Source organism: Chironomus tepperi, unplaced genomic scaffold (assembly GCF_022539635.2).
Source record: "Chironomus tepperi strain 1889 unplaced genomic scaffold, CSIRO-AGI_Ctep_v1 contig_376, whole genome shotgun sequence".
NCBI classification, from domain to species: Eukaryota; Metazoa; Arthropoda; class Insecta; order Diptera; family Chironomidae; genus Chironomus; species Chironomus tepperi.
The window spans coordinates 1,714,188-1,740,995 of record NW_027226498.1 but is presented as its reverse complement, the minus strand read 5'-3'; the positions used below and the strand labels follow the sequence as shown (position 1 = coordinate 1,740,995).

At 32.5% G+C, this 26,808-nt stretch overlaps 1 protein-coding gene across 1 annotated transcript in view; it reads right to left on the bottom strand.

Annotated features, from left to right (window-relative positions):
• Positions 1 to 4,425: 4,425 nt before the first annotated feature.
• futsch overlaps positions 4,426 to 26,808 on the bottom strand; it is a 33,434-nt gene continuing 11,051 nt past the window's right edge. Inside the window, exons 3-10 of the mRNA XM_070647910.1 lie at positions 25,077 to 25,175; positions 22,483 to 22,655; positions 22,150 to 22,372; positions 21,869 to 22,027; positions 9,786 to 21,803; positions 9,179 to 9,727; positions 8,810 to 9,115; positions 4,426 to 8,746 (exon numbers count right to left, since the gene is read on the bottom strand). Coding sequence (XP_070504011.1) covers positions 8,577 to 8,746; positions 8,810 to 9,115; positions 9,179 to 9,727; positions 9,786 to 21,803; positions 21,869 to 22,027; positions 22,150 to 22,372; positions 22,483 to 22,655; positions 25,077 to 25,175 — 13,697 coding nt within the window. The 3' untranslated portion in view covers positions 4,426 to 8,576. The remainder of the gene's footprint in view (positions 8,747 to 8,809; positions 9,116 to 9,178; positions 9,728 to 9,785; positions 21,804 to 21,868; positions 22,028 to 22,149; positions 22,373 to 22,482; positions 22,656 to 25,076; positions 25,176 to 26,808) is intronic.

Genomic DNA, 26,808 nt, shown 5'->3' with positions numbered 1-26,808 from the left:
TTTTTAGTAAGTTGCATAATACGCTCAAATTCTAGTTGAATAAATATTTTTTTGTGGAAACATCTTTAAAACTTTTTAATTTAATTGCATGTCAATTTATATATCAGTGTATGGAGATAAAGTTAGTGATGTCAATGGACAGAAATCTTCAAGATGTTTGCATCCATCGGATAACAAAAATGGAATGTTTACACCTCCATATTCAGTTAATCCTTTATGTCTGTGAAGTAAAAAAAATAATTATTATTACTTTTGAATAAATAAGTTTCCTGAAAGGTACACGAAGAAGAAATGGCCGAAAATCCGACCCTTGGTCAGCGTGACGCTAACAGTTCATAGCCAAATCGGTCTATGTTTGATTTTTGGTTCATTTTTTCGTCATGTACTTTTCGGGAACGCATGTAAAATATGCAAATTTTTGCAATAGTTCTTTTTGATCCATTTATCCGAATTATTCTCAAATAAGAATTAGTTAAATTGTTGTAAAAATAAGTAGCTTGGAAATTCATACAACTTTTTAAGAAATTAAAGGTATTTTAAAGAATTTCTATGAAGTTTAATAAACGTTGAAATATTTGATATTCAGGAAAGAATAAAGGAACAGAATGTAAACGAAAATTTCAACTCACGTAAAAATTAATTTGAAAAGTTTTGAAAACATCCCGTTTTCCTCATCATTTTCTTTTACAGCATCACAAAACATTTTATAAATGCACGCTTTTCCATTAAATCCCTGTCTATTAAAAATAAAAAAATGCTAATTTTATTTTAACGAATGAAAAATTCATCAGAAAATTTACTGGTTCATCATTTGCTCTATAGTTTGGTAAACATAACTTCGCTTGGTTCTATGAACATGATGATGTGGAAGAGGCGGCGCAAGGATATCAATATTAGCACGAAATCCATATGCATGTGCAAAAATTTGATTAATTTTGATAATATTATCCTTGATATTGACACGAAACTAGATTTGGAAAAATTAATAAAATTTAATGTTATTAATCACATTATTAAATATTATATTGTATAATTTTGACTCACTAAAATTCTTGAATTATTTTGAAACAGTAAAAAACGTTTAGCTCTATGTTTTGGAATTATTGAATTATCCCTCATATCATCACTCGTTTCAAAGCTCAAGGATAAATGAATTGCAAATGCTAGGATAAGAGATAATGCTATAAAAATAATAAAACTTTTATTTTTCTCTATCATCTTTTCAACTCCACTCTATCATATAATGACTTTAAAACGACTATGAATGATAATAAAATTTTATTTATTGAGTTAAGAAATCCCCACTTCAAATTACTTTCTCTGTTTTGGAGATAATATAATTATATTTTTTCTTCTCAATCGTGACTTCTTTGTTCTAATTTTCTGGGCAAGTTTCACGAATTTTATATTTAACGCGTTTTTTTCCTAATCTTACTTCCACTTTTCTTGTCTATATCTCTAGAATTTAAGCGTAAGAAAAAGCTAAAAATTGAAAATGTTCATAAGCCTTAAGATCATAAAGAACATAGAGAACATCAAGAAATTCTCTCCACGACAAAGACAAGAAATAATATCTAACTAATTTTTTTCGAATATAACAAAACGCACTAAATTACATTTAGACAAGCCGACGTGTCTGGATCATTATCAATTGTGACGGAAACCTTTTAAAAGTAGAAAATTTTGAGAAAAATCAATGTACAATTATTAAGCAAAGGAACGTACATACCACTAAAATTTAAAAAAGACAGTAAACTATGGACTGAAAAAACAAGGACAGGAATGTGCGAGGAAAAAGTTTGAAATTAAAATTTAACAGCTGGATGTTTTCACAAACGGTCAAAAAAATTTTATACTAACATCCACTATAAATGGAAATGTTCTAATAGATGGCGCCACATTTTTCTTATAAGACTGTATTGAGTTTTTATAAAAGTCAATAAAAACATCCGTTACCGTATGGATTTAATGACTTTTAAATTATTCATAGTCTTTTGAAAAACTTTTCTACCAACGGAACCTGCTGTTTTTCATGTACTCCTATTAATCCATTTCATTTCGAATCCAAGGACAACCAAATCCATTATACCTCTGAAAGAAGCTTGAATAAAAATATTGTAGTGACAAATATGCAATTTTATTATTCCGTAGAAAATTATTTTTTGTATACATTTCAAGCAAACGAGGCTTGCTTCAAATCTTTCTTTTCAACATCGATTCTCGTGAGTAGTGAAACTGAAATGAAATTTTTCTTCTCTGTGTTTTGTTCCTTTTGTCAGTTGTAGTAAAAAAACGTTCAGTTATGAAGGGAAATGAAAAAGGGAACACGATTGCATTGCTTAATTTCATGTGAGCCTGGTGGTAAGTAGCAAGAAGACTGAACAAGAAAAAAACGAAAGTGAAAAAGTAGACTTTTTATCTATACTCGAATGAGAAATCTTTCGACATAAACATTTCTTTGGTTTATTTCCATAAAACCTTACTTCATTCTTGCTATATAAGAAAAAAAATAAAGAGAAGCAAAAAAAACTTGCAAAAATATTCTGAAATATTGTTAAATTCGAATGCGTAAAATAAAATATACAGCCAACAATCAAAGAAAAAATTCAGTATGATGATGCGAAATGTTCTTACAACCCGGTATCATTGAAGTTCTAAATGTTTCAAGGATTTTTGCTTCTCTCTCATATACGAATAACTGAACGTCACCCTGAGCTGTGGCATTGAGAAAATCCTTGGGAAAGCAAAGTCTCATTGCCAACATCAATGTCAGTAGAGCAAAGTCGCCAAGACACATATTGAGGTGTTTCCTTGACATTGGTCTCAATTTTTTTCAGCTAACCTCATGTCCGCATGTCTATTTTCTCATGCTTAAAAGTCTTTCGTCTAGAAGCGCGCAAGATATTCTCTGATTTTATACTGGTTTTCTGCGCACAGTTCGACGCACAAGACGAAAAAATTCCTTCATATAGAAAAAATTTAATGTGCTGTTTCTCATGTGTGCCTGTTATTTAAAAAACATCAAGCCGCGAATTATTCCAAATGTACTTTACTTTTGGGGAAATACCTTTTTGCCTATCACCGTCGGCCGCATAAAATTTTTGGACGCATCGCGTCAAAACTAGACTTTTGAAGAAGTTTCATTTACTTTATATATAATTCTTTTTGAAAATATTAAAAAAGGTTGGGAAAATTCAGCGAGAAAATGAAAAAAACTTACAGCAATGGATTAGGAGTTCATATTGGATAAAATATAATGCGCAAGTAAGCTCATTGCATGCTGATCGTCAATGCATTTTTAAGTGCATGTAACTGTTAGTGTTACTAACTGTATATTTTCCCATCACTTGATATGTATAAACAAATGTTGATGCCTTTCTTTCACATTATTTTTTACAGCCAATGTGTATTTTTCTATCAATATAAATCTCTTCTCATATCAATTTAATTTAAAATAAATAACTGAATTTTTAAGGAGATAAGGTTCGGAATTTTTTGCATCAATTAAATGACTGGTAAATGTGAGAAAATTGTTCCTTGTTGTACATAAAAATTAAATTGAATTATTTAAAAAAAAATCAAATTTTCATGGCTGAACAAAAGCAAAATTTAAATTATATCGATGACCATTTGGCTAATTTTCCCATCGTATACATTTAGTATGAGAAACGATGAACCGTTTTTGTCGCCTGCCGTATAATGCTTATATGAGAAAATATTTTGAAAACAAACTGTTTTTCGTCCGGTTAATACTAGGTTGTCAGAAATGTGAAGAGCATTGGAGTAACAACTGTTCATATAAAATTGAAACGAAACAAACAAAAATATAATGTGTGAGGTTTCATCGTCTCTGGCCTGCTGTTTGTACTCACTCAACATTTTTTCCTCGTCACATTCGTACAACTCAACTGGTCAACTTATGATCACTTAATACTGAAAAATTAAATATAGTGGTTTTTTCTTGAATTAAAATTTTAATTTTGCAGTAATAAAAAAATATCCCCACTAGCTCACCCATCACACCAACAGCGCATGATGGAAGACGCTTAACTTTTTAGGAAGAAATAATGTGTATTAATATATGACTTACTTTTTAAATTGTTTAAATAAAACTTGGCTAGCAGCATTTTTTCAACACACCTGAAATATTTTTTCAACTTATCAAGAAACTGAATGTTTTTTTTTAGACATTTTGAAGTTTTTATTTGATTTTTCTTTTTTCATTATTACATTGAATAACATCATAATTTTTTTTTGTTTTTTTTGAGAATAAATATGATATTAATGCAAATTTCAGCAGGTTTGCTAATAAACTTTATTTTTTTGTTAAATACTTTTAAAGATTTTTTTCCTTTTTAGTTCAACATCAAAGCTAAGAAGAAAGTTTTAATATGTTTTCAAAGATAAATTCAGAAAAGTTTCAAGCAAATTACTAATATAGTGAGAAAATTTTCATTTTTCAATAAATTTTCTGCAAAAGAAAATTATATTTCAATTAGTCTGGAAAAAATTATTGAAGTTTTCCATTTCCTCACCGATTTTAATATTAAATTTTTTCCATTTCATATAAAAAAAATCTTTTTGTACAGAAAATTTATTAAAAAATTTCTCTCAAATTCATGAACTATTAAATTTTTTATATATTCTTCAAGAAGAAATTCAGGATGAATTTTCAAAACTTCTCAAAATTTTATACTTAGTAAATTTGCAAGTAATACCCTTTGGAACAATACAATTTTAAATTCTAAATAATTTTCAAGCAAATCTCATGTTTTATTCTAAATTTTCTAGATGAAAGTTTCTCAAAGTTTTATTTTCTTATAAATTATAAATTAAATTTTGGATGACGCAAATCAACTTTTAAATTACAAAATCAGATTATATTAGGAACGGTTTATATTCGTCAAGTAAAGTTGTGAAACACATAAAAAAACGAAAGAAAAGACTGTTCGAGACAAGAAAAATAAAAAGCTCCCCCATGATACCAAAATCATCCAGTTGTCACTCTCTGTCATGAATAAGAAAAATGATCATTTGCATGACTGTGGTAATGAGGGTTTCATCTGGCTTAATTGCATTTTTTTTTTCAATTATCAGTTTTTACGACATCCATTTATTACTCCTCATTTTTTAAAAAGGCAGGTCCTTATTAGGTTTATCATCATTTAGCACCTATCAATCCTATTTTTCGCATTATATTCTATCAAATCTTATTTTCCTGTTTTATTTTTTATTTAATTTCCATGAAACGAAATTATTGTGAAATCATTAAGAAAGTATTAAAGAGTTGATGAGTTTTTCATTTTTTTGCTTAATAGAATGGCTATAGTATATGCTCATATTATTAATATTATCTTGCTTGATTAATTCAATCAGAGAATACATTTAAAGCGTTTCTTAATACTTTGCTCTTTGAAAGATATTTCATTTGAAAACTTTATTTTCCAAGGGATGAAAACTTTTGCAGCGATTATGCTTTTATGTAAAAGGTATTTGAATTTGTATGTATGAAATACGTGCGTGTAATGTTTATTGAAATTGTTGGAGAAATAATGTTTATTTTTATATTGAAGGTACCAAGCATAAGCGGGATTGGTTATTTGAAGAATGTGTTTATGTATCAACGCTTTTTCAGTGATATTTCATGAGTTATTTAGACTTATAAAAACTTAGAGCATGAAAATATGTAGTCATAAGTATTTTATGCTACAAATTCTGCATACTCGTAATGATGGGTAGTCACTGATTTATTTTAAAAACTTGATACATATTTATGGCATAAAAAAGTGACAGAATGTTTTTAGTGTTCTCATCCCTTTAAAGCTGTAATTCATTTCATTCATTTTCTATGATTATACTCATCCATTTCTTATAAGGTTAAATAAATAAGCTAAGCTGATCATAAATTGCAGACTTTTAGATCCTTAACGATTTCATTGTCCTTACCGTATTCCATAAATTAAAATAAAAGCTAATAATTTCTGTCTTTCATTTCTAACTAAAGGCCATATTTCCTGGTTTTCCTAATTTTAATTATTTTTATCATAATTTTCATTGTCTATTAAATGCAAATAATGAGAAAATTTTCATATATATATGCTATCTACCAATTTTTATTTCTGATTTTATACATGCACATAGTTCATATCCATTTTTATTGTACCTGGTCATCTTAATTACATCTTCATTTATAATAAGCAAACTTAAATAAAATTGACCCGATTATTAAATAAAAAATATTAAAAATTAAAGAGTTTTTAAATTGTTTTGGTGTCTTACACCTATACAATACACTCCCTTGTATCCTATTTCTTTTTCAAATTCCATACCATCACGATTATCGTTTGTCTCTTTATTTATATCTTGCAGGAAAAATAATATGTGAGTATCACAAGTATTGAATATTCTAGAAACATTCATAATCATAGGACATTATAAAACTTTCATTTTTTCCTTAATCATTCTATGGCCATTTACTGTCTATTTTAACACTCCATGATAATAAGTTGCTTGATTTGTGCACTTTGAGGGGATTTTTTTTTGTTAATTTTTAATTATTTTTGTATTAAGTAATATTTTAATATCTCAATATTTTAAACTGTTATCTACTTTCCTATTTTTGCATAAAGAATAATTAGTTAAATATTTTTCCAGTTCATGAATTTTATCAATAATAATCATCATTACTACATTCGCATCATTTCCATCAAATAAAAATCAACTTCATTTTATGTTGAAAACTTTTATGTTGTCGTCATGCGTCCATTCTTAGAATGTAAATTTAAGATGTTGTATCATAAGTTATATGTACTATTTTAGTAAAATTATAGAACTAAACAGAACATTGTTGTTCTGAAGTTGAAGTTGGCAATGCTGTTGAAAATTTAATGAATGTCAGTTCTAAAACATTAATTGGCTTGCAACTTATCACATTTGCATATTTAAGAGATGTAGTTCCGACAACTTCTCAGTTCCTTAATATTTTCATCATAAAATGAAGTTTATTCTTCATTCCTTGCCATACATTTTACCAATCGTACTGTAATTTTTTAAATATTTTTTGTTAAACTTTTTCATTGATCTATTTAACATGTAACATTGAGTCAATAATTAATTACTTTAATTAAATATTTCTCTTTTGTTAAATAACTTTTTTTTATTATTTCATATTTGAACCAATTAGTAATTTTTCATTTCCAAAATGACTTTCATTTTTAATTTTTTACTAGAAACTCTTAAATTCGTGCTCTTTTTTGTAATATCCAAACTTATGATTATACATTTTTTGTTTTCCAAAAGTTTTAATTTTGCTTGTATTTTTTTAAACTAAATTTTAAGAATGCATGAATACTTGTGAATTTCAATTCTTCATCATTTTGCAAACTAGTTAAATACTTTATGATTTAAATTAATAGTGTTTCTATTCAAAAATCGATGATTAATTATGCAAATGAAACTGCATTTTCTTCATAATTTGGACTTATGAAAATGATTTAGTAAAGCATGAATGTGCATGAACTTTTTCATGTGTCTTTATTTTGAGTATCTTTATAAATTCCAAAGTGAAAATTATATTTTTGGGAAGATTCTTTAACATTAGCTTTTATGGCATTTTAATTGTATATGTTTTCATAAAATTAGCTCTCTATCTTTCACTGAGAAATCTCGGAATAATTTTTCACGTTCATTCATTATGCTTTCTATATTATCGTCTACAAAAGCTGTTTATGGAGCCATTTGTTGCTCACATTGTTTATGGTAATCTATGTTTTTGGTATATAAACTACATCTTAATGAATATTACATATCTTTAGAGAATGTTGTACTTATTATGTTCTCGAGCGACTCAAACTAGACAAAAGTATGGAATGAATTAATTTGCCTATTTTAATTAAATCTGATATCCAATAATTGGAAAGAATTGGATAAATTGAGATTCACTATAAAAACTTAATAAAGAATTCAAATTTCTCTCAAGATAGTATCATTCATTATCCATCATTAGCCGCTATCATTATAAATGCATCATCATTATCGTCACTTTATTATTAATAGAAAATAAAAGCAAAGGTTTTGGAGAACTATTATGGAAATGAGCTAGAAACTAAATTAAATTTGCCTGAATTACAATATCATTCCTATAATAGAATAGGTTTACTACTAAGCTCGTTTATTCTAAAAATTGATCAGAGGTACCTGAAAAAAATTTCTGCATCCTCGACTATCATTCTTTAACATGTTATCGCTGATACATTTAATAAAAAAGTTCACTGAATACTAAAATTCTATATGTAGTTGGATAAAAAGGGGTTTTGATTTTTGGGTCATGTCTTATTACATTTTTTTTACCATTTCTCTGTAGTAATCTATATTATTTGTCCTTGACAAAAAGAATTCAGATTGATCAACTATCAATCATTGGATTTGAAATAAAAAAATCATCAATCAATATTAAATTTTTTATAAAAAAAGTTCTACTCTGTCAAACTATGCTTCTTATTAGTTGTTTCAACTTCTTCTGTAAGGATATTTAAAGGATTGAGGAATATAGGAAATTGTACGAAAATACCCGTCGCCTAAAATTCCAAACGATAAGCAGAGCATGATGTTTCATGATCCTGTAGATTTATTGTGCATCGAGCTGCTGATGGAGATAAGTCAATGTGATATTTTGCTAGAAGTTCTTCATTCTCTGATACCCAATAGCCAAGTACATCGGTGTCATATGTTGGGATTATCGTTACCTCTGTTTTAAATAAATTAGAATAAATTAAAGTCTTGAAAAATGTCATGATCAAAAATATTTTACCTAAAGTCTTATCTTCCCAAGTTTGCTTTGCTTCCAGGAGGGCATTATAGACTTCTTTGCTGGGTTCAGTTCCAGAAAATACATAATAACGTGCACGAACTTTCTTAAAGAATTCAACGTGAGAATAATATGAATTTCCATGGTGAGGTACATATGCTAAGTCCATGTAAATTGGAGCAAGCTTCTTTCCAGCAATTGGACTTTGTGAACGCTTTTGTGAATTTAATTTATTCTTATTTGCGAGAATTTTTCTCTCCCTCTTTGGGGTTGTTCGAATATCATTTTCAGGTGCAGGTGATGGCAAACCTTTTGATAAAAAAATATAAAGTTTAAATTTATATTCGAATTAATTTTCCTGTATTTCCTTACCTAATGGTTTGTCCCAAAGCTTTTCTGTTTCATCTTTCTTAGAACTAGTACTTGAACTTTCTAAAATTGTTGTCGTGGCTGTACTTGAAGTGGACGTTAAATTTGAGGTACTTTCTTTAATATCTGATGATGTTACGACTGTGGTTTTTGATGTTGACGATGATGTTGATGATAATGTGGAAGCCATTTCAGAAGATAAGGATTGAACTGTTGTGGTAATGGCTGACTGCTGTTGGAATGTCTTTTCAAAATCTAAATCTGCTTCATCTAAGTATTTTGTGTACTTTTTACTTAATGCTTCTGAGCCGACTATTTCTGGACTTGAAGTATATTCTGTATATGTTCGTGTGACAGTTGATGTAATTGGAATTGGCACGGATTTAGCATTTTCAGATGTCATTGTGGAGACGATTGTTGTAGTTGTTGTTTCTGGTAGGGCACCATAGAATGATGTACTCATTGGATCCGATTGTTTGAATGCTTTTGAACTGATTGTTATGGAGGACTTTACAACTTCACTGTCATACTGAGGTGGAATTTCATCGTCATCTGAATGAAGGAGATATAAATTATAATTATATGTATAAAATAAGAACATTAAATTTACCATCGTATTCTTCTTCGTATATTTGTTGCTCTGTAGTTCCATATGCATTATCTTCATCATCCTTTTTAAAGCCGCTTGTCCATTCTGTGTGATATGAAGTCTGATCGGGGAAAATCTCTTTTGAATCTGTATGATAACTGTATTCTTGTGTGTGTACTTTTGAAATAAATTCTGATTTTTCCTCTTTAATAGCACTTGTTGAACCCGATTTTAACTCTACAAATTTCTCGGTTGTGTCAGGTGTAGACGTTCTTGTCATATCAGGTGTACTAATTCCTGATGATGTTTTATGATCATAATCATGTCTTAAAGCATCAATTGTTTTAGGGAAAGGTGATGTGGGTTTTGGGGATGATTCTGGTGATTCAACTGCTGAACCTTGACCTAATACAATTGATTTTGATGCGGCACTGTCTGGACTCGATCTACCTGAATGAATAGAATCTCGTGGAGTTGAATATTCATATGACTTTTCATATATAACATCTGTTGCTTTTGTTATTTCTTTTTCTTGTGATGTAATTTGAGATGATATTTTTTGAACACTTGGACTGATTGGAGCCGTTGGCGGAGTTTTCTTGCCTTCTGTTTTCTCAATTGCACTTTCAGTAATTGTTTGTGTGACTTCTATTGTTGTAGTTTGCTTTTGTATTAAATTTTCAGATACTGTCTCGAATTTTGAGCTTTCATCTAAAATAGGGAATGCTTGTGAAATTGTCGTCGGTACAGATTTATCAGTTACTAATGGAAAACTTGTCAAAATTGATTCTGTTTCTATTGACTGTGAATGTTGAGTTGTAGAAATTTTTGAAACTTCTTCTTGAATTTTTGTAAATGTTTTAATATCTTCACGTGAGGCTGTAATGATTTCTTCGATTGCACTTAATTTACCAAAATCTTCTGATCTACTGGATGTAGAGCAGATTGAAGACACTGATTTTGAACGAGATTCTTTCATAAATATTTTATCTTCAGTCATATCAAATTCTTTACTTATCGGAAATGAGCAAACACTATCATCAAGAGTTTTTTGACCATCTTTTCTTGACTCCAGCAGCCGTTCTGTTTTTGAATATGATTCTTTTCTGTCTAAAAATTCATTTTCAGCCTTTATTTCTTCTTCTTCTTCTTTTGGTGCTTCATGTTCATTTTCATGTCCAGTACTTAATGGAGTTTCTGGTCTTGAGAATTGTTCTTCAATATTTTCAATATCAGATGCAATGGAGACAGATGATTTCCTTCGTATGTTTATATCTACATAATCTTTCTCTTTATCACTTTTAGATTTTTCTGATACTTGACTTGATACACTTCCAGGAGATAAAGGACATTCATAAGAATCAATTACTATTTCTTCAACAAATAATTCTCCGTCCTTAGATTCAGCTTCTTCACCATCACTAGCTGGTGACTTTGGTCGGATAAATCCAACAATAACAGGCTTGGTTTTAATACATTGTTTCAATTCAGTAGTTTGTGAAATTGTAGATTCAACAAATGATTTTTCCTTCACCTCGTCGATTTGTCTTTCAAAAGTCATTACTGAAACAGATTCTTTACATTCATCATCTTTTTCGATTTCTAACTCTTTCACAAACTGAGTAGCTTTAGCACCATCAGCACCAACATCAAATTCTGAATGTGAGTCCTCCTTTGGCTCATCTAATTTCTTCTCAGATGTGACTGATGCAATTGATTCTTTACGTTCATCAGCCTTGACTGGAATCATCTTTTCATCTTCACGTATTGGAACAGCTTTTTCACTTACTGCACTGGCTTGAGATACTGGTCGTGAGTCTTCCTTTGGTTCATCTAATTTCTTCTCAGATGTGACTGATGCAATTGATTCTTTACGGTCATCAGCCTTGATTGGACTCAACTTATCATCTTCATGTTCTGGAGCTGCTTTTTCACTTACTGCACTGGCTTGAGATACTGGTCGTGAGTCTTCCTTTGGTTCATCTAATTTCTTCTCAGATGTGACTGATGCAATTGATTCTTTACGTTCATCAGCCTTGACTGGAATCATCTTTTCATCTTCACGTATTGGAACAGCTTTTTCACTTACTGCACTGGCTTGAGATACTGGTCGTGAGTCTTCCTTTGGTTCATCTAATTTCTTCTCAGATGTGACTGATGCAATTGATTCTTTACGGTCATCAGCCTTGATTGGACTCAACTTATCATCTTCATGTTCTGGAGCTGCTTTTTCACTTACTGCACTGGCTTGAGATACTGGTCGTGAGTCTTCTTTTGGTTCATCTAATTTCTTCTCAGATGTAACTGATGCAATTGATTCTTTACGTTCATCAGCCTTGACTGGACTCATCTTTTCATCTTCATGTTCTGGAACAGCTTTTTCACTTACTGCACTGGCCTGAGATACTGGTCGTGAGTCTTCCTTTGGTTCATCTAATTTCTTCTCAGATGTGACTGATGCAATTGATTCTTTACGTTCATCAGCCTTGACTGAAATCATCTTTTCATCTTCATGTTCTGTAACAGCTTTTTCACTTACTGCACTGGCTTGAGATACTGGTCGTGAGTCTTCTTTTGGTTCATCTAATTTCTTCTCAGATGTGACTGATGCAATTGATTCTTTACGTTCATCAGCCTTGACTGGACTCATATTTTCATCTTCATGTTCTGGAACAGCTTTTTCACTTACTGCACTGGCTTGAGATACTGGTCGTGAGTTTTCCTTTGGTTCATCTAATTTCTTCTCAGATGTGACTGATGCAATCGATTCTTTACGTTCATCAGCCTTGACTGGACTCAACTTTTCATCTTCATGTTCTGGAGCAGCTTTTTCACTTGCAGCACTGGCTTGAGATACTGGTCGTGAGTCTTCCTTTGGTTCATCTAATTTCTTCTCTGATGTTACTGATGCAATCGATTCTTTACGTTCATCAGCCTTAACTGGACTCAACTTCTCATCTTCATGTTCTGGAACAGCTTTTTCACTTACTGCACTGGCTTGAGATACTGGTCGTGAGTCTTCCTTTGGTTCATCTAATTTCTTCTCAGATGTGACAGATGCAATTGATTCTTTACGTTCATCAGCCTTGATTGGACTCAACTTCTCATCTTCATGTTCTGGAACAGCTTTTTCACTTACTGCACTGGCTTGAGAAACTGGTCGTGAGTCTTCCTTTGGTTCATCTAATTTCTTCTCAGATGTGACTGATGCAATCGATTCTTTACGTTCATCAGCCTTGACTGAACTCAACTTTTCATCTTCATGTTCTGGAACAGCTTTTTCACTTACTGCACTGGCTTGAGAAACTGGTCGTGAGTCTTCCTTTGGTTCATCTAATTTCTTCTCAGATGTGATTGATGCAATTGATTCTTTACGTTCATCAGCCTTGACTGAAATCATCTTTTCATCTTCATGTTCTGGAACAGCTTTTTCACTTACTGCACTGGCTTGAGATACTGGTCGTGAGTCTTCCTTTGGTTCATCTAATTTCTTCTCAGATGTGACAGATGCAATTGATTCTTTACGTTCATCAGCCTTGATTGGACTCAACTTCTCATCTTCATGTTCTGGAACAGCTTTTTCACTTACTGCACTGGCTTGAGAAACTGGTCGTGAGTCTTCCTTTGGTTCATCTAATTTCTTCTCAGATGTGACTGATGCAATCGATTCTTTACGTTCATCAGCCTTGACTGGACTCAACTTTTCATCTTCATGTTCTGGAGCAGCTTTATCACTTGCAGCACTGGCTTGAGATACTGGTCGTGAGTCTTCTTTTGGTTCATCTAATTTCTTCTCTGATGTTACTGATGCAATCGATTCTTTACGTTCATCAGCCTTAACTGGACTCATCTTTTCATCTTCATGTTCTGGAACAGCTTTTTCACTTACTGCACTGGCTTGAGATACTGGTCGTGAGTCTTCCTTTGGTTCATCTAATTTCTTCTCTGATGTTACTGATGCAATCGATTCTTTACGTTCATCAGCCTTGACTGGACTCAACTTTTCATCTTCATGTTCTGAAGCAGCTTTATCACTTGCAGCACTGGCTTGAGATACTGGTCGTGAGTCTTCTTTTGGTTCATCTAATTTCTTGTCTGATGTTACTGATGCAATCGATTCTTTACGTTCATCAGCCTTGACTGGACTCAACTTCTCATCTTCATGTTCTGGAGCAGCTTTTACACTTGCAGCACTGGCTTGAGATACTGGTCGTGAGTCTTCTTTTGGTTCATCTAATTTCTTCTCTGATGTTACTGATGCAATCGATTCTTTACGGTCATCAGCCTTGACTGGACTCATCTTTTCATCTTCATGTTCTGGAATAGCTTTTTCACTTATTGCACTGGCTTGAGAAACTGGTCGTGAGTCTTCTTTTGGTTCATCTAATTTCTTCTCTGATGTTACTGATGCAATCGATTCTTTACGGTCATCAGCCTTGACTGGAATCATCTTTTCATCTTCATGTTCTGGAGCAGCTTTTTCACTTGCAGCACTGGCTTGAGATACTGGTCGTGAGTCTTCTTTTGGTTCATCTAATTTCTTCTCAGATGTAACTGATGCAATTGATTCTTTACGTTCATCAGCCTTGATTGGACTCAACTTCTCATCTTCATGTTCTTTAGCTGCTTTTTCACTTACTGCACTGGCTTGAGATACTGGTCGTGAGTCTTCTTTTGGTTCATCTAATTTCTTCTCAGATGTAACTGATGCAATTGATTCTTTACGTTCATCAGCCTTGATTGGACTCAACTTCTCATCTTCATGTTCTATAGCTGCTTTTTCACTTACTGCACTGGCTTGAGATACTGGTCGTGAGTCTTCTTTTGGTTCATCTAATTTCTTCTCAGATGTGACTGATGCAATTGATTCTTTACGTTCATCAGCCTTGACTGGACTCAACTTCTCATCTTCATGTTCTGGAGCAGCTTTTTCACTTACTGCACTGGCCTGAGATACTGGTCGTGAGTCTTCTTTTGGTTCATCTAATTTCTTGTCTGATGTTACTGATGCAATCGATTCTTTACGTTCATCAGCCTTGACTGGACTCAACTTTTCATCTTCATGTTCTGGAGCTGCTTTTTCACTTGCAGCACTGGCTTGAGATACTGGTCGTGAGTCTTCCTTTTGTTCATCTAATTTCTTCTCAGATGTTACTGAAGCAATCGATTCTTTACGGTCATCAGCCTTGACTGGACTCAACTTTTCATCTTCATGTTCTGGAGCTGCTTTTTCACTTGCAGCACTGGCTTGAGATACTGGTCGTGAGTCTTCCTTTGGTTCATCTAATTTCTTCTCAGATGTTACTGAAGCAATCGATTCTTTACGGTCATCAGCCTTGACTGGACTCAACTTTTCATCTTCATGTTCTGGAGCTGCTTTTTCACTTGCAGCACTGGCTTGAGATACTGGTCGTGAGTCTTCTTTTGGTTCATCTAATTTCTTCTCTGATGTTACTGATGCAATCGATTCTTTACGTTCATCAGCCTTGACTGGACTCAACTTTTCATCTTCATGTTCTGGAGCTGCTTTTTCACTTGCAGCACTGGCTTGAGATAATGGTCGTGAGTCTTCCTTTGGTTCATCTAATTTCTTCTCAGATGTTACTGAAGCAATCGATTCTTTACGGTCATCAGCCTTGACTGGACTCAACTTCTCATCTTCATTTTCTGGAGCAGCTTTTTCACTTGCAGCACTGGCTTGAGATACTGGTCGTGAGTCTTCTTTTGGTTCATCTAATTTCTTCTCAGATGTGACAGATGCAATTGATTCTTTACGTTCATCAGCCTTGACTGGACTCAACTTCTCATCTTCATGTTCTGGAGCAGCTTTTTCACTTGCAGCACTGGCTTGAGATACTGGTCGTGAGTCTTCTTTTGGTTCATCTAATTTCTTCTCTGATGTTACTGATGCAATCGATTCTTTACGTTCATCAGCCTTGACTGGACTCAACTTCTCATCTTCATGTTCTGGAGCAGCTTTTTCACTTACTGCACTGGCTTGAGATACTGGTCGTGAGTCTTCCTTTGGTTCATCTAATTTCTTCTCTGATGTTACTGATGCAATCGATTCTTTACGTTCATCAGCCTTGACTGGACTCAACTTCTCATCTTCATGTTCTGGAGCAGCTTTTTCACTTGCAGCACTGGCTTGAGATACTGGTCGTGAGTCTTCTTTTGGTTCATCTAATTTCTTCTCAGATGTTACTGATGCAATTGATTCTTTACGGTCATCAGCCTTGATTGGACTCAACTTATCATCTTCATGTTCTGGAGCTGCTTTTTCACTTACTGCACTGGCTTGAGATACTGGTCGTGAGTCTTCTTTTGGTTCATCTAATTTCTTCTCAGATGTTACTGATGCAATTGATTCTTTACGGTCATCAGCCTTGATTGGACTCAACTTATCATCTTCATGTTCTGGAGCTGCTTTTTCACTTACTGCACTGGCTTGAGATACTGGTCGTGAGTCTTCCTTTGGCTCATCTAATTTTTTCTCAGATGTGACTGATGCAATTGATTCTTTACGGTCATCAGCCTTGACTGGACTCATCTTTTCATCTTCATGTTCTGAAGCTGCTTTTTCACTTACTGCACTGGCCTGAGATACTGGTCGTGAGTCTTCCTTTGGTTCATCTAATTTCTTCTCAGATGTGACTGATGCAATTGATTCTTTACGGTCATCAGCCTTGACTGGACTCAACTTTTCATCTTCATGTTCTGGAGCTGCTTTTTCACTTACTGCACTGGCTTGAGATACAAGTCGTGAGTCTTCCTTTAGCTCATCTAATTTTTTCTCAGATATGACTGATGCAATTGATTCTTTACGGTCATCAGCCTTGACTGGACTCAACTTCTCATCTTCATGTTCTGGAGCAGCTTTTTCATTTACTGCACTGGCTTGAGATACTGGTCGTGAGTTTTCTTTTGGTTCATCTAATTTCTTCTCAGATGTGACTGATGCAATCGATTCTTTACGTTCATCAGCCTTGACTGGACTCAACTTTTCAACTTCATGTTCTAGGGCAGCTTTTTCACTTACTGCACTGGCTTGAGATACTGGACGTGAGTCTTCTTTTGGTTCATCTAATTTCTTTTCAGATGTAACTGATGCAATTGATTCTTTACGTTCATCAGCCTTGACTGGACTCAAATTTTCATCTTCATGTTCTGGAGCAGCTTTTTCACTTGCAGCACTGGCTTGAGATACTGGACGTGAGTCTTCTTTTGGTTCATCTAATTTCTTTTCAGATGTAACTGATGCAATCGATTCTTTACGGTCATCAGCCTTGACTGGATTCAACTTATCATCTTCATGTTCTGGAGCAGCTTTTTCACTTGCAGCACTGGCTTGAGATACTGGTCGTGAGTCTTCTTTTGGTTCATCTAATTTCTTCTCTGATGTTACTGATGCAATCGATTCTTTACGTTCATCAGCCTTAACTGGACTCAACTTCTCATCTTCATGTTCTGGAACAGCTTTTTCACTTACTGCACTGGCTTGAGATACTGGTCGTGAGTCTTCCTTTGGTTCATCTAATTTCTTCTCAGATGTGACTGATGCAATTGATTCTTTACGTTCATCAGCCTTGACTGGACTCAACTTTTCAACTTCATGTTCTGGAGCAGCTTTTTCACTTACTGCACTGGCTTGAGATACTGGACGTGAGTCTTCTTTTGGTTCATCTAATTTCTTCTCAGATGTAACTGATGCAATTGATTCTTTACGTTCATCAGCCTTAACTGGACTCAACTTCTCATCTTCATGTTCTGGAACAGCTTTTTCACTTACTGCACTGGCTTGAGATACTGGTCGTGAGTCTTCCTTTGGTTCATCTAATTTCTTCTCAGATGTGACTGATGCAATTGATTCTTTACGTTCATCAGCCTTGACTGGACTCAACTTCTCATCTTCATGTTCTGGAGCAGCTTTTTCACTTACTGCACTGGCCTGAGATACTGGTCGTGAGTCTTCTTTTGGTTCATCTAATTTCTTGTCTGATGTTACTGATGCAATCGATTCTTTACGGTCATCAGCCTTGACTGAACTCAACTTTCCGTCGACATGTTCTGGAGCTGCTTTTTCACTTGCTACACTGGCTTGTGATGATGGTCTTGATTCCTCTTTTTCATCCTGTAACATTAATTCGGACTTAGCTGAGAGGATTAAGTCCTTTTGATCTTCTGATATTTCTTTTTCTTTTTGTGTTTCTTCATGGAAACCGTGTTTTTCATGGTCTGCTTTTTCATGCTCGTCATGCTCAAGTTCTAAAATTGTTGACGATATAGATTGGCTTCGAGACTGAATTTTTTCAACTACAATGGAACTTTCTTCTTTAGTGAAATCTTTTTCGCTAAGAAAGCTTGTGGTTGATTCTCTACGAATTTCATTTAACCTGTCCATCTCTTCTTTTTGAATCTTTGTGACGAAAGTTTCAGGGGATTTTGAAAGAATTGTTTCCTTTTCTTGTAATTCATTTTTGTCTTTTTCTTCAACTGATGTAGTTGAAGTTTTTAATTCAGGAGATGATTTACCTGATGATGTTGGCGTTTTTACATCTTTTTCCTCTTTATCTTTTGTTGGTGAAATTATTTCTGCTAATTTTTCAGGACTTGAGGACATAAAGTTAATGCTTCCCTGAGGACAAATTTCTGTTTCAACACCTCCATCTTCACTGCTTGCTGTTACTAACATTCTTTGAACTGTTACGGCACCTTCTTGTCCCAATTCTTGATCTTCAACAGTTTTATTTGAAAGTCGACGTTCAAATTCTTTCGCATCAAAATCTGGTACCAAGTCTTCTAAATCTTTATCAGTTTTTAATACTTCTGCAACTTTACTAACAATTTTCATAACATCTTCTGGTGTGCGTGCACGCGGTGGTAATTTTGGTGATATACTCAATTTTTCCTCTGTGTCTGCATGTTTTGGTGGTGAGACGCCATATTCATCTTCTTCCTTGATGTCATTTAATCCAGAGTCTTCACGCTCAATTGTCATGTATTTAATCTCCTCAATTTGGTATGATGATTTTTTCACATCAGTTGCTTTTTCATCTATTGATGGAGATTCAATAGTTGTAATATGAGTCTCTCGTATTTCTGTAGCATATGATTGCTGCTGAACTTTAGTGACTTCTTGTTTTTCAATAACAATTTCCCTTGCTTCAGTAATTTTTACATCTTCGTGTTCTTCTTCACCTTGTAACAATTTGGTATCATCTTTTACATCTTCTACTTCTTCGTCATCGATTTGTTCTTTTTCTTTCAATAATTCAGCCTCTCTTGCCTCAATTTCCTTCTGTGTTACTTCAGCTGGAATTTCATCGGTTTTTTCTACTTTTTTACCACCATATTCAACATATCCTTGATAATCTACTACCTCATGCATTGGTAAATCAGCAACTTCATCGGGAGTTTTAACAATATCTCTTAAATGTGGGCTTTGAGCTATAAAATCGGATTTACCACCATCACCTTTAAGTGGCTCAAAAACTTTAGGTAGTTTTCTAATAAGGGTTTCATTTTCTTTGGTTTCTTCTTTAATATATTTTTCTTCCACTGCTAAGTCTTCTTTGATCTCATCGAGCGGTGGACCTTCCTTTACCTCATCCTCAGGCATTGTTGGAGCTGTGGTTGCACCAGAAGTTGCTGAGAATTTTTCTTCTGGTTGACTTTCAATCATTATTGGATCGATTTCATCTTTCGCATTATCTTTAATTTCATCATCTTTGGTTTCACTCTTTCTAGCACTGCTAATACGATCATCATCATCTTCAGTTTTTTGTATGGTTTCAACACTTGTTTCCATTTTTGAAATAGCAATTTCTTTTGCTGATGAAATTATTTCTTGAACCTCAACTTGAACTTCTTCCTTTAAATTGTCTTTCTCATTGTCTTCTTCAAATTCTTCTTCATTGACCTTCTCTTCTACATCTGTTTGTATTGGTTCCTTTTCTTTAGAATCATCTTTTAATTTCTTTTCATTTTCGTCGTGATCTCTTTGAAGTTTTTGGATTTCACCCTCATCCTTATGACTCTCATGTTCATTAATTGAATCTTCGGTATAAAGTTCTTCTTTTTCTATAATTAAATATTCTTCTTCTTCTTCAGCCTCGGTTGTGCTTTCATGTAATTCACGATGATCCAAAATAATTCCATGTGAGCGGCGTTTTTCTTGATCTTTCTTGAAAACAGCCTCAATCTCTCGAACAGCATCTTGTTCCTCTTTTAATTCATTAAGTTCCTTCTGTTTAACAACATCAGTTTCAGTACCCGTAACAATTTTCTTTTGGACATCTTCACTTGGTGTAGATACCAAACTAGAATCTGTTGTGCCATTTTTATCTGCTTTTACAACCTTTTTAACATCTTTTCTAGAGCTTTTCATTGGACTTCCTACTTTTTTCATTGTCCTTTTTGCAACTGTTTTCTTTTCAAATGTTTTCATTTCCTTCTTTTCTTCATGAGTTGTCGTTGCCGATTTACTTATTCGTGTTGAAGCTGTTGCAACTGTAGTTGGCTTTTGACGTGCTTCAAGTACTTTTCTATTATTAGCATCTTTTGTGCTTTTTGCCGGTGTGCTTTTTGGGCTCTCTTTTATTGTACGTGCAAGTGGCTTAGCTTTAACCTTCTCAATGACTTTTTCTTCTTTTGTTTCCTTTCCAGTCATTACTGATCCATTTGCTAATTTATCACTTGTTTTCTTAGGCGTTGTTGGCGAAGATTTTTGATCCTTATCTTGTTCCTTCTTTGTAGCAGCCGTTCTCTTATCACTAATTGATCTTGGTGGACGAGAGTCAATTCGAGATCTTACATGTGATTTTGGATCGGATTTTGGTTTATTTACCTTTGCCTTTGGTTTAATTTCAGGCTCATCTACTTCCTTCTTTGCCAAAGGCTTCTCTTCTTTATCATCTGTAACTTTTTCAGGCTCTTCCGTTGATTTAGCATCAGTCTCTTCTTTATTATCACCTTTTTCTTTTTCAATTAACGCAGCCTTTTCATTTGCTGTTGCAGTCTGTTCTGGTTCAATAATTTTTTTAGTCTCTGTTTTCTTTACATCTGATTTGCTCTGTTTTGTTGCAGTAGTTCTTGACTTTGTAGCAGTTTTGGTTACAGTTTTTTCAACTTTAATTATCTCTCCTGTAACAGCAGCTGTGTTTTCAATTATAGTTTGCTCTTGTTGTTCTTGTTGCTGTTGTTGCTCTTCAATTAATCGATTATCTGGTTGAGATGTTTTCTCATCAACTGCTACATCAGCTATTTTCTCCTTTTCAATTTTTCTATCCTTTTCTTTTATTGGCTTTATTGGAGCTGAATCAATAATCCTCTCAGCTTTTAAATCCTTTTTTGATAAGATGCTTGTTGAAAGTGAAGGAGTAACTGTTTTAACAGTGCAAATTGGATGCTTCAAAAATTCTAAAGCTTTTACTTTTTCAAGTCCTTCAAATATTTTTGAATCTGGTGTACTACCAGGAAATAGAATTCGGGTTATATTATCATCAGGATTTGCAGGTTGCCAAACAAGCAGTGCACAAATTGACACAATATTTTGTATTGGGAATGTAAATTCTTTGGAATCTTTTGATGCAAATAGTTTTTGATCATTAGCATGCCACTTTTGTAGAAATTCTTTAACTTCTTTGGAATCTTTTGAGGGGCTTATTATATACATATCCAGTGTACCGTGACCAACTTTATGATAAAGATTTATAGGTTCAGTATCACGATAACACATTTGAGGTTTAAGATTAATATTCTTAAGGTTTGAAACTAATCGACTACCTTCCTCAATCAAATCTATTTCTAAAGAATTATGGTCCTTGTCACCATCAGGACTTGATATGGCACGGCTTGCAGGAATGTTTGCAAAGAAATGTCCAATTTGTGGATAAACATAATTTCCACTTTTACGTTCAATCACAGCACTCATACCGCTAATGTTACTATTATTTATTCTCGTCATTAAAACTGCATCCAAGCGATCTAGGTGTCGCACAAAATCCCAAAAGCATGCCTTTCTGGCAAAGCCTCCATCAACTACAATAAGCAAAGAAGCATTCATGAGTGTTTATACAGAAGTTACGCATAGATGTAATACATACCTAACATATTGAAGCCATTAATACCGAATAGAGCGGCATCACCCTGTCCACCGGGGAAGACATAAAGTGTTGGATGACTGAAGCGAATATTTCCAACGACATCTGAACTTTCAAGTAGGTTGTACAAGTCTCCAGAATAAACCATAACTGATAAATAATCTAAAAGAAGTAGAAAAAAGCAGACACGAAAAGAATGATTAATGAATTCACAGATCAAAAAGTATTATAAGTGAAATCTCAGCTTATTAGATAAGCATTAAATATTTACGCGTTAAACTTACCAATAAAAGCATTTAATTTTTCATTTCCCGAGTCGAGGACGTCAACAGGATTAATACGAATTTTGCAAGTTTTCGTGAAGTTTTTTTCTGGCAATGCAGACCAATGTCCTAATTGAGCACAGTGAATATCAATTGAAATTGTATCTGGATATGCTCGCAACACCCTCTGAACTTCATTCTGAAGAAATTCATCACAGAAATCTAATACGGAAAATGTTCCATCCTGGAAGTAATAAATGTATTATAATTATAATATTACTGGAAGGAAACCCCACTAAGTGTAGAGGTATTTATATAACAATTAAAATTCTTGTTTCAAAAAATGCAACATACCTGTAAAATCCATGAGCCGTTACCCGTAAAGGTGTATCCTGCATGAACAATGTGACGGTGTCGAGTGAAGCTACTCAGCAAATTACGCATACATTGAATAAATGTATTCGTTTGAGGATGTATTAATATCTCCGTGACTAAATTTTCGCTTGCATACTGAATGAGCTTCTCTCCTGTCAGGGTACGAAATAAGAAAATAAGAATAAATATTTGAAATAGAACTTTTGCATTATTTCTGTCCATTATATCTCTTAATCACTCTCCCATCGGTTAATGCTATCAACTGGATTAAATTTCATTTTTATTTCTTTTTACTTAATTACTTTTTGTCACATCATTTTTGTAATTTAGGTTATTCTCATCGACTTTTCTTTCGCAATAAATTATATCTAGATCATGTTAATCTAAAAAACTTTTGAAAATTGATATCAAGGAGCTTTTGAAAAGAAACCTAAAAGTTTAGCTGATGAGCTCAAACTAGATAATATGGTAAAGTCTTAATACTTGCTAAATACATAAAGGAGAATTGGATCTGAATATAGATTCTATTCCAGGCAAATTCACTTTACATTACATTAAGCATGAATATTCTCATAAAAAATATGATTTACTTTTGTACTCAAATCGAGATGACTGTTCAAAGATAACAAGAATTGTATACTATCCGATTTACGAATTGTTCCATTAAACATTTATAATCCAGCTAATGTAAAATCTCATTCTTATCGCAAGCCTGCCTGCAACATAACCATGTGTTAAAATATACACATATCTTATATTTATTTCATTTTCTTATAAATAACTTAAGAGAGTAAGGGAAAATGTCTAACGGAAAGTGAAATTTTGCGTGGGAAAATGGAGACGACGTGAAGACATCAATAAAATATGCATCATTTTTTACATGAACTACACACGCAAAATTTTGTTAAGCAAATAATATTTAATGTTGTCTCCGTTCTCCTATAAGTAACAAAAAGTTTTGCTCGAAAATATTGCTAAAAAATTTATATCTGAAACAGCTCAAGAATTCCTAATTTAGGTCAGTGGTGGGCAATCTTTGTGTCACGATGCACAAGTGTACTGTCAAATTTTCAAAAAAAGTCATGAACCCTACAACATATCAGCCGAGCTGTATTACTAAGTGTGCTGCGTAGATAAAAAGTTATGCACCACTGATTAAGGTCGAAATAAACTTTGAGAAAGAAAAGCTTTCGCCATTTGAAATTACTCCTACTTGTGTTTCTATATTTTTATAAATAATTCTTGATAAATAAGTCACAGGAAGTCAATCGTTTATGTCTCCGACAAATTTATTTCGATATCCAAGCAGCATATTACTGTTTTTATTTGTTTTATTATTCTTTTGCAGTTTTTATTTTTAGGTTTTTGAATTTTTATCGCAAACAATAAAGTCTTTCTTTACTTTCGTGTACATTATTATTGATTTTTTTGGAAATAAGAAGAAGCTCTATTCATCTAACGAAGATAATGAAATAAAAAGAAACATTGTAATAAATTGATATCTTTTCTTTCGCATTGAAAGCTATGTTGGATGTTGAAAGATGAAAAAAATCCAAATATTGATAAAAGACTGCCTATGAAGAAGATGTTAAAATGAAATACAATAAATAAATAAGAAGGTGTTTTATCGTTAAAAATTATCCATAAACAGTATTTATATCAATTCCAATATTTCCCGGTTTATCTTATCGATTTCAACAATACTACACTTATTGAAAGGAAAATCAGATCGAAACGAAATTGGAAATGAAGTATGAAGAAATTTGGAAATTAATATGAAATATTACCTGCAATAATTTTTCCGTAAACAGGAAAAGGAAAATGGGAAAATAATAAATGAAGAATAAAAAACACAGAATACACATTTTAATCGTTTGAACAGAAATCGATTATGCATGAAAATATTGATCAGATATGTACGAACACGTATGTTAGAGCTAGGATTACACATCTGAGAGACATTTCAAATAATTGAAAGCTCATATTCATGTATATGAAAAATAGGCATTTGAAAAAACGTACATCTTTATGTAAAGTTTTGAATACTTTATTTAGGTATCTAGAAAAATCTGGTTTAAATATAATATATTGATTGAAATATTTTTGTGTAAATCTTCTGCAGAAATTTCAATTTCCGGAATATTAAAACATCAGAATGTTCTACATCAACATATTATATCATTAGTTCAATCTTGAAATCTCAATTTTAGAAATGTGGTATCGCAGTTCAAAAAGTTTGTCCGACCATTTAACTAAAAAGAGCTTGAGAATTTATTCCAACAAGATCAAAAAAGCTTAAAAAGCCCCAAAAAAGTTGTATAGCCCTTTATATCGCAGTTTATTCAAAATTCTTTAGATGTTCTCTTTATATGACAAAATGAAATTAATCAACTTCAGAAAATGAATGAGAAATAAAATGACGTAAATAAATTTTTTATCTAAATCCCTCAATTTAATACAAGATTGTTGGATTTTTTTTTTGTTGGCTGTTTGTTGTATTCTATTCTTGTAACCATTTGACAGTTCTTTTTTGTATAGTAAAAAATTGCTAAATAACATTAATCTCATCTTACCATTCTTTCCTTCTTCACCTTCCAATGCCAAAGCTGTAATTGTACTCAATTCTTCTTCCAAATTGACATGACAGTCTGCTGCGTTCCATGACAAGAGTCCTATCAAATAATAAAATAGCAAATTTAGATTTAGTTAAATTGTAATAAATGAAACTATTGAATGATTAGGGAAAATAAAATTTATCATTGTTAAAATTCACAGTTTGCTCATTTACTTGATTTTTTCATTCACTTTTAGTTAATTAACATTTTTCGTGTTTCAGTGAAATGCCATAAAAATCTTAAATTTCATTTCGACCATTTTTTCATATTAAATGTAAAATAATAGAATGCTAATTGGGTTAACGTGTATACATGCGGCGCTAAGGCAAAAATTGTATTTTCTCTTCAATAACGTTCGCTTGCAGGCTGAGTATACACCTACTGACATCAAATGAATTTTCTGATAATAAAACATTCTGTAATAGCTGCTTTTTACTGTTAGACAAACAAAAAACAAATAAAAATGGTCGATAATGCCTTTTGAGAAATTTTCTATCCACCCGACATCTCAACCTCCACCGGTAGATGTTGTTGTGCATAGTGCACTTTTCAGTTTTTACTTTTTTTTGGGTAATTTAAAAATAGCATGAATGTTTTCCTTTATTTTAATAGGAACAGCCATGCATAATTCACTTTGTTTTCACGCTAATTCGTTTTCGTGAAGTGGCTTTCCGTGTATGGTATATATTTTTCTACTTTATTCTTTAACCTTTTGCCGAGATTTTTTTGTAAGCCTAGAAAATTATATAGCGGTTCGTATTGATTTTAAAGCTATTTAAATTTATTTAAGTCTACCAAAGTAATGCTATAAAAAGCACATGGAAATATCAAATTTAAAAATGTCAGAATGCAGCAATAATTACAGTAATTTAAATTATTACAACCATATAACCCTACCAAGCGTGGTATTTAATTTGAAAACCCTCGGGACGGTTTTAATTTGAATGTTCCCCAAGGATATGTGGGGATTTGAGATTCTCTGAGTTCCGACATATCTCAAAAATTCCAGAAGCTTTCATCCATTGAATTCAAAAACATATTAAATTACAATGTAACAAATAAAGGGCATTGATTATTGATGCATGGATGATGCAAAGCTATGAAACTAAATTTATCCATAATCCACTCATATGAAAAACATTTCATTTGTTTTATCAATCATTTTACACGTTCCTGCTGATGTGAAAAATATCATGAATAATTCTCCAGTGTATTAAGCATGTCTATTTATTCATGAATAAAAAATATTTGAATAAATTGCAATTTATTGCTGTAACTGTGTTAAATGATAATCTCATTCAATTTGGTGAAATTATAATTGTCTACGAATTTTAATTGGATAATTTTTTTCATCATTCAATCAAAAAATTTATAACGTTCAAGATGTCTTCTTGTTCAGTTTACCTTACTAAACTCATATGTAGATCATTTTTTATATATCCATAATCAGGCCATTTTAATTAAACTTTCATTTGTCAAATCGCCTCAATTTGTATATTTCAATTTATCATTAAATTAAATTGTCGTTTTGTTCTACTATTTTTAGATTCAAGTCTAAATATTCTTGCTGTTCCGTAAAAAAAATTAATTAAATTAAATATGAATTTAAATACGATTAAACAAAAAAGAATGTGTATGAAAAAATTTCATCTGACAGAGCCATTAAAGCAATCATAATTGATAATATTAT